The 9,169-nt window shown below is 28.7% G+C and overlaps 1 protein-coding gene across 1 annotated transcript in view; it reads right to left on the bottom strand.

Moving 5' to 3' along the window:
* Window positions 1-9,169, bottom strand: part of gem (gemini) — a gene marked incomplete in the record, with an annotated part of 67,864 nt that overhangs the window by 53,652 nt on the left and 5,043 nt on the right. The window contains 1 exon segment of the mRNA XM_067044761.1: window positions 1,367-1,966. Coding sequence (XP_066900862.1) covers window positions 1,367-1,493 — 127 coding nt within the window.

Raw genomic sequence — 9,169 nt, forward strand, 5'->3', positions numbered from 1 at the left:
ATGGTTTAGTGGAGCCCCAAAGCTCAACTCCGTATGTCCAGATAGGCCTTATAATAGTCATGTAGATCAGTCTTTTGTAATGGATTGGCAATTTACAAAATATCCTCCACTCCCACTTATTCCACTTTCCTCAAAAGAGCACTAACCAACTCTAAGTGAATCATAATTGTTTGTATGAATCACTGGAGAGAACAATTCTTTGAGGGAATTGACTTATTGACTCAATTTTTGATTTACTTTCCAATCTCTATGCCTCAGTAATTTTCATTAACATTTAATAATATCATTTCTAATGAAATAAACACAATTATAATTTAAGAAGAATAAAGAACCATAGTGGACTACCCTACATTTTTGTAAAAATTGAATTTGAAATGTCAAAGCATCATATTTCATACCATTTATTAGTGGTATAAAGAATTTCATTAATTTTTAAACCATTCAGGAGATGAAACTAGTTTAACATATTGGACTAATTATCTTTAATCTTAAGTTGGCAGAGCAAGATTGAATCATATTTTATATAACCCGCTTCAAATTGGTGCAAGAGCGCAAGACTAATTTGAACTCTCTTTTCTTAGCCAACAGGGTGCGGGTTGAATGGGTGGCTGGCCTAGGCCATTAAATGCAATGAGAGAGCGGACTACCTCACCAGAAAGGTATCTGAGTCTGTCCCCTTTTCACCCAACCCCATATGTAGGGGTTAGACTTAGCCATGCGAAGAGACACATCAAAGCAATTGCTGAGGGCAAGGCTGGGTTATTTTGAAGGAACACCAGAAGACTAGAGCAGTCAAACATGTTCCTAAAAGGCTCCTGCAGAAAAAGGACCAACCCGGTTCTTAATATGGACAAGAGTACTTTAAAATGGGTGACAGGACACTGTCAGCTGAACAAGCATCTCTAGAAAATGAGACACACAGTCACCAATTCCAGGAAAGGATGATGAAACTGCGTATCAGATCATGTGCAGATGTGATGCACTGGCCAGAATATGATTCCTCACCTTTGAGAAATATTGTATCTTAAATCCTAAACTTTGCAAGACGGTTGATCCATACATGATATCCAGATTCACAAAGGCATCTGGCCTGCTTTAAGCAGATGGCGTACAATAGGCCCTCAGTGGCTATGGCACACTTTTGTCAGGTTAAAAAAAGATTGAATCAAATGGCTAGATCCATCCTGCCTATGTAAACTGCTATTATAACTACTAACTGCAATTTAAAAATAAACTTTCAAAATAGGTTAAAGAAATTTGATAGAAATTATATTAAAATTTTGTAAGCACTAAAGGGGATGGTCCACTTTGGTTATAAATACCTCATATTTCGATGAAACTAAAAAAAAAAAACAAATAAAATTACCATTCAATTTTTTCATTTTATTGTTGTTGCAACCATCTTGAGGCCATTGCTTCCTTTTGGCACCCATTCTGTCAATTGGATTCCAAGCATCAATACTTCCTTCATCAGAGACTAACAGCATATCCATAATTATAAATTAGCATATCCCCCCAAAACCACCTCTGTTGGGGAAAATAACTTGCAGGTTATCTTTTTTTTTTTTAAATTATTTCCTTTATTTGAAGAAATAAAATTCGTTTTAAAATATTAATTAATAGACTAATTTTTAATAATAAAATGTCCTGAGGGCAACAAATAATTTTCGACCAGTGCTTTAATACCAACAAGGCGGGTCTTTACTATTTTTCTCAGGAAGTGCAGAATGAGGTATCTGAAGAAAAGCCATTTCGTAGTACTGTGGTTCTTCCACTATTAATATCCGAGCATTTCGACGTCCACGAAACACTTTAGTCCGTCCACCAAGTCTGTGCATGTCACGCACACTAGAACATTCGGGAAAAGACACGGTGAAGGTGATGATGAAAGCTATGAGAACAAAATAGTCACTTTAACCACTCCGTAATCCAGTTTTATATTCAATCTTCAGCAATTTTTCACAGCCTGAAACAGAAATAAAAAGATAATTAAAATACTGTAAAAAAAAAAGAAGGAGCACTATGTTTGTTAAAATCTTAAGACAAATAACATAAAAAACTATTTTTTAAAATTTAAATGAATTAAAAGACTCAAATCAATTCAATTTTAAATTTAAGTAAACATTCACATTAATATAAAGTATTTTACAGTGACAATATCATACTGCATATATTGTAGCAACTTTTGTGACAAGAATATCTTACTAACTACAGGAATGATACAACCAAAGAGGAAAAAATAAAATAAATAAAGAACTGGCTCATCAGTTTATTATTAAATAAAACTAAATTGAATACCTAAAGGTGATTATAAAATTACTTTGGGAATAAGATATAAGAATTCTGAGGACTACTCATAAGTTAGATAATGAAAAATATTTCAAATCGCAATGATAAGAAGAAAATTAGATGCACCATTTTATTAATCCATTAATACATTACAAAATGATGTCAACAGGTCTATTACAAAGATAAAGTAAAAAAAAATAAATAAACAGTTATTTAAAAAATCTAATGAAAGTATTAGTAAAATACTGAATAATAAATTCACTCTAATTTTACAGTAGATCCTTACAATGAATATAGAAAAAATAAGAAGATAACCAAAGGACTCACTCAACAAAAGAAAATTATTGTAAAAGACAACAAAAACATGTATCCAATATCTGATTAACAAAAAACTGGAGGTAGATCGAGGGTTGAAAGACTGCTTACATTAAAATTATCATCGAAATGAGTTTTAAAGAAAAATCAAACACTGCCAAAGTCACTATAAAAATAAGTTATAAAACTGAACTTCTCAACTAAGTTATTAAACAAACTTATTTTATAAAATAATTCAATGAATTTCCTGATTTTCCCAGTACTTTCGATAGGAATACACAAATAGTAACAGTAAACTGAGAGATCGGGAAGATAACATTCCAAAAATATTTTTTTTTAATTTCTAATATTGAGTTGAACATTATGAAAATGTGCTCTTCAGTCACTACCAGCTTAATATGTGAACGTTTCTATACTTTTTTTTACAACTAATTTAACCTGGAATTTTTAATATTGATGAAATTTGAACTAGATAAATAATATTAAATTTTCCATAAAGTAATTAATCTCAAATAATTAAGTTCAATGGTTAGCAATTACTGTAATTATTCATACTTCCCAACCCAAGAATTCCCAACAGCCAACAATACTTCTATTAGAAGCCAACATTACTTAAATTATCATTTTCAATCATATTTTTCTGTATAAATTTATTAATGGTCCAATGTTCCCTTTGTTTCAACAGTAAAGCTATTATTTTTTTTTTTCACATTCAGTAAATTAATTCTCACAATTATTGTGGCATGATAGTTTCTAGCTGATATACATAAATATATAAGCTATTTGGGGAAGCTACCATCAAACTTATAAAAATTGGAAACCTTTACTGGGACAGACATTTTTCCCAGATGAATATGAATGATTCCCAAGACTAATCTCAGAAGGAAACCTCTACCGAACTAGAGGTAAAAGACTACCAACATTCAGATAGGAGGACTGTGTGGCACAGGATGCCAAACATTGCTGGGAGTAAGAAACTAGAGAGCAGCGGTAGAAAACCTCATCACCTAGCAAAAGCTTAGCGAGGAGGCCACGGAAATGCACATACTGAATAAACTCTTTCAAAATATGAATCCTTGTAAATATTAGAAGAGATCTTTCCTGCTTCCTCTGATGCTGCCATGATAACTAATATTAATCTATGGCATAGATTCTTTGTGGTGTGTTCACTGATCAGGAAAGCTTATTTTTTAAATATGCAATTTGCCTTTAATTATCTAATTTTTAGCAATGATTAATTAAAAATTAATAATAGTAAGTAATAAAACACTTCTTTTAATTACTCAAATTTGTGCGAGGATAGAGATAATATCCATGCATAATTTAAAATATAAAATGAAGAGAGTTTGGAGACAGTCCTTTTGATTCCTGTGGGGTCCGTTTGAACGAGGTAAAGTTTGGCTGTCAACTCTGACCTGAACAATTTTGTATTATATCTGTAATGTATTACATTATCATTCTTTAATCCCTAGAATACTAAAACGAACCCAACCACTACAAGATTAGTAACAGAAATTGATAATGAAATAAGATATAGTGATAACAATTAATGAATTATTTATATATCTACAAAAAATCAGTCTTTGTGCAGGTATATGAAATATCCTCAAATTGAAGAGAAAAGTGTTCAAGTGCTACATATTTTTTTTTTTTTTTTTTACACCACAACATTACTTAAATCTCTAACCAACAATTTAATAACAGAATCATAAAGTCAAAACAATTATTTAGAAAACATCATATGTCTTTCTTAAGACCACTATTTCTTATCATCTGTTTACACAGGAAGTTAGTTTTACCCAACAGAATACAGTTTAAACAGTTATTTTCATTAGAGTATCATTAGTGTTGTTGTAACATGTTTAAATTATATTTAATTAATTTAGGAAAAGTTAAGAGATATGCAGAAGAAACCCAACCTTAGTCTAATAATGAGAGCATTTTTGATCTCATAGTTATTGTTATTAATTAATTGATTTTGAGCAAGATTTAAGGACTGAGATAATACTTCATTGAATTTGTTCATAGTATTCATAGCAAGACTTAATTTCTTAGATTTTAATTAAACTATCTTAGGTGACTTAAAATATTATTATCAGGAATAATGTTCAATCAGGAGCCCCTGCTGTGTATTTAAATGTGCAGAACCTATTTTATTTTATAAGTCTGATAAAGACAAAAAAATGAGTTCAGTGCTGAAATGTACCCATCGCCTATTGGAAAATAGATAATAAACCATAATAACTAAGAATTAAGCTTAGTAGCAAATATACTTATATTTTTTGTTTAATCCATAGAGTAACAGATTTTTTTTAAAAATAATTATTGGCAGAAAATAGCAGATTTTCAATGAAATAACATAGATATTTAAAGATTTGTTCATATTATATCTTATTTAAATGAAATTTGCCTCTATTTTGAATAGTTTTTTATAACAATTATAAACCCTGGTTTAATAAATAAACCCAGGTTTGAAACAGTAAACTCTAACAAATAAAAAGATCATTAAAATTTATTTTTGGGCTAACATTTCCTATAGAAAAATCCTATTAAATGCCAAGGTTGTGGTGCAATACTCTGGTTGGAAAGAGAGAAATAGAAAGAAAAGTAAAGTCGGTGAACATGCCTGTACTCCTACATAGACTTTAAAATTGGATATTAACAGATAAACAGGAGAGTAGACTGACAGCTGCAGAAATGAGTAGCATCATATCTCTATAAGTATATCAAATACATCTTGAAAACCTAATGACTGATAGCCACCTTAATATTAGTAATATAATAGATACACTTAGAACATAAATTTTAGCTGTGATTTTCAGAATATAGACAGAAAGGTAATTAAATTGATAAGCAAATTGGAAAATATATTTGAAACTATACAAAGAACAGATATTGGCATAAATGCTATATAATAAATAAATACTTACATCTAAACAAAAAACAAAATAAATCCATGAATTAGGAAAAACAAACATACTACAAATCATTATTAGCTCCAGATTGTATGCCAACTAAAATGCAGTCTAATTGAACTGCACAAAATTAACAATAAATTAAGTCTTGCTATGAATACTATGAACAAATTCAATGAAGCATTATCTCAGTCCTTAAATCAATTAATTAATAAAAATAACTATGAGATCAAAAATGTTATCAAATTAAAAGAAATTTTTAATAATATTGATGCAGGAATAGAATATGAAATAATAACTTGGGATGTATAATCCTTATTCACTATTATCTCCGTGGATGATAGTCTAAAAACCTAATGATGAAATTACAAACCATTAATAACAAATAACATTTTTAGAAAGGGGTTGAGCTATGAATATAATAGTTATTCTGTAAAAACAACTATCTTAATTACAACAATCATTTTACAAGAAGTTATTTGGATTACATATGGGTGAGTTTTGTTGGTTAATTTAAGTGATTCCATCCTAACAAAGTCACAAATTGAAAAAATAAAATAAACATTATTAATTTTAAAATACATAGAAGATTTAATTTTAATAGTTGATATAAATCAACAAATTAAATTTTAGAAATTTTTAATAGCTATCAAAATAGAAATCTATGAAAGGAAATCTAATTCAGATTCCAAGACAAGGAAGTGTTCATGAGAAACAGCAAATTATGAACAAAAAATACTAAAATGTTGAAATATGGTAATAGATTCATTAACTTTTTCTCTAGTCACCCAAAATTTCAAATTCAAAGGAAAACAGCAAAAAAATTAAACAGGAGGGCCATTAAATTAACAGATAAGAAATATTAAAAAAAATTATAATAGAAATATACATCATATTGAAATAAATTTTTTACCCAGTAACACTTAATATAGTACAGCAAAATTGGAAACATATTACAAGTGAATATTCCCAATAAGAATAAGAATATACAAAAAAAAAAAAAAAAAAAAGAGAAAATAAAATAGTGAAAATTAATAACAAGGAAAAGAAAACAAAAAGATGAACAACCTCATACCTCCATGGTTTTAAAGCAGCAACACTACCTCCTACACTATACAATCCATCTGAGAAAATACCAACATACGTTTTCAAAATTACACACACTAATTAATTAAATGTAAATGTTCTACAGTATGTTTTCTTCAGCAAACAAGATAAAATGACATCTAACAAAGTCATGAGAGTCCTCATGAAATATCATGGAAAAAGAGACTGTCATTAAAAGAGCAACTGACTCGAGCAGCTCAGCTAGCCAATATTAGAACATCATATTTTGTAAAATACAGAAGTTACCTATAAATATGTATAATATACTATAAATCATTAAATAGTAGTAATAATTTTTCATTTAAGTAGCTAGATGCAATGCTGAGTGGACCCCCAAAAGAAGAGCGAAACCTCAACAAAAGGCATACATTTCTTGTTAAGATACAATTGAAAGATTCCAAAACAAAGGGTTAATTTTCTAAAACCAGCAACCAATAAACTAATCAATATTTCACCAATTCAGGCAACATCAAATAGAAAACAAAATATCTCATATCGCTAGTTTTCATGAATAGGAGCTCATCTTACATAATGTTGATTTTACAGGAGAATATAAACATTTTAACTACATATTTTTTGAAATATTGATGTCAAACTTTATTCAATTCTTTTAATTTTTTGTGTTTCAGATATTTGTGTACGTTGGAACCAAATTTAACTAATAAATGTATTGTGCCAGCACTTTACCCATTTTTCATGATGAATCAATTGCAAATTGATGTTTTGAAATAATAAATGGCATAATGGTTCATCATAAATTGATTTTTTTATCTAAACTTATGCCATTGTTCAAGAAATATTGAGTGCACTTTAATAGCAGGACATCTGTTCTTCAGGGGAAAATTATAGAAAATGAAGATGTTCCAAAAATCTTTATATATACACACACACACACAAACACACAAAAAAAAAAAAATCTAAATAGATGTATACAGATAAAATAAAGCATATCTCACATTATCTGTTTATTTTTAGACAGTTAATGGGAGATATACTGGAATTTGTCAGTGCATGTAAAGTAATAAATTTTCGATCCTGATAAAAGCCTGAATTAGCAAAAAAATGGATAGAGAATTGTTAGCCAGTAATTTGGAGACTCGAGACTCAGTTCTGGAAACTTCTAATTCTTTTCTAAAAACATTCATTAAAAAGAAAGTCAGATAAAGATAAAAATAATACTTTTTAAAGGATGCTTTAGAGGATTCTTGCTACACCAGGTTTAGATAACAAGGTCTTAGATAAATCGGTTGAAATTAGCATTAAGCAAAATAAATGATAAAAATAAAGTTAGAAAGTATAATTGGATGTTTTATTTAGAATCAATAAATTGTTATCAGAGAAATGATATTCTATAAGGAACTATGAAACTTTTATTATTTTAATACCCAAAAAATAATATCTCACTGAGTAATCTAAATATTCATAACCTAAAAAGGTTATTTTCTTGATTGTCAGAGGATTGAGAATATTTAAATAATATGAAAGGATGTCAATTCAGGATTCCATAGAATATCCATGATCACATCTATTGGTAAAATAGTCCTAAGAGTGAATAGAAGATTATGATAAAGGATCGTAGAGAATATATGATGAATAACAAATGTAGAAGGAAGGAAGCCATTAGAGAAAGAAATAGATTGATAAATTGCGCAGGGTTTACACCACTTGCATGTTGCCCATGACCCTGATTATTTTCAATTGGCCAATTGTGACTGTCCACTGACAAAGGCTTCTGTCGTTCTAAAGAACACATTCAAAGAAGAAAATGTTCCCAGATGAAATGGGATAAACCAACTTTTGAAAGCTTTTTTTAATTACATTATTATTTTTCTTAATAATCAAAATCAGAGTATTTCGAAACATTCAATCACAATTATTTTTAAGTTTCCTAGCTGTGGAGTTTTTAAGCTGAGCAGATTATAGATATCAGAGATCATAATAAAACTAAAGTTCTTTAACCAAATTAAAAAAATAAACCAATAATTCCAAACATTCATTAAAGTTAAAAATTTGTACAAAATTCTTCCAAAGCAATTTATTAGGTTGAAACTAATTTTAATTTTTGAGTACAAAAACAAAATATAACTGATCAGATTAAGGATTATGAGTAGATTGTCCAAATATTTTCTATCCTAGAAAACTATATTTTAATTCATTATCACAATTTTTAAACTAATAAAAGTAATATAACAATAAAATATAAATGGGAGAGATTATCTCGATAAATTAAAATCCATTAGAATAATACTTCCAGAGAAAGAAAACTTATTAATTAATAGGGAATATAATGGTAAAATTGATATAATACAGCTTTTCTTTCTGTACTTATACTGCAGACCACCCATGGTTACTTTAATTTCTTATTTATGGATCAAAAACTAAAGTTCAAAATATTGTACTAAAGTAAAATATTGAACAGAAAGAGATGATTTTAAACCAAAATTTGACAAACAATTTGAAATAACATAGTTCGGTTATGAGATCAGAAAAACATACTTTTTAACGTCAAATAATCAAGAGGCCACAAGTTAATAATATTTTAT

This window comes from Halyomorpha halys, unplaced genomic scaffold (assembly GCF_000696795.3).
Source record: "Halyomorpha halys isolate HHAL.00 unplaced genomic scaffold, Hhal_1.1 Scaffold37.1, whole genome shotgun sequence".
In the NCBI taxonomy this organism is placed as follows: domain Eukaryota; kingdom Metazoa; phylum Arthropoda; class Insecta; order Hemiptera; family Pentatomidae; genus Halyomorpha; species Halyomorpha halys.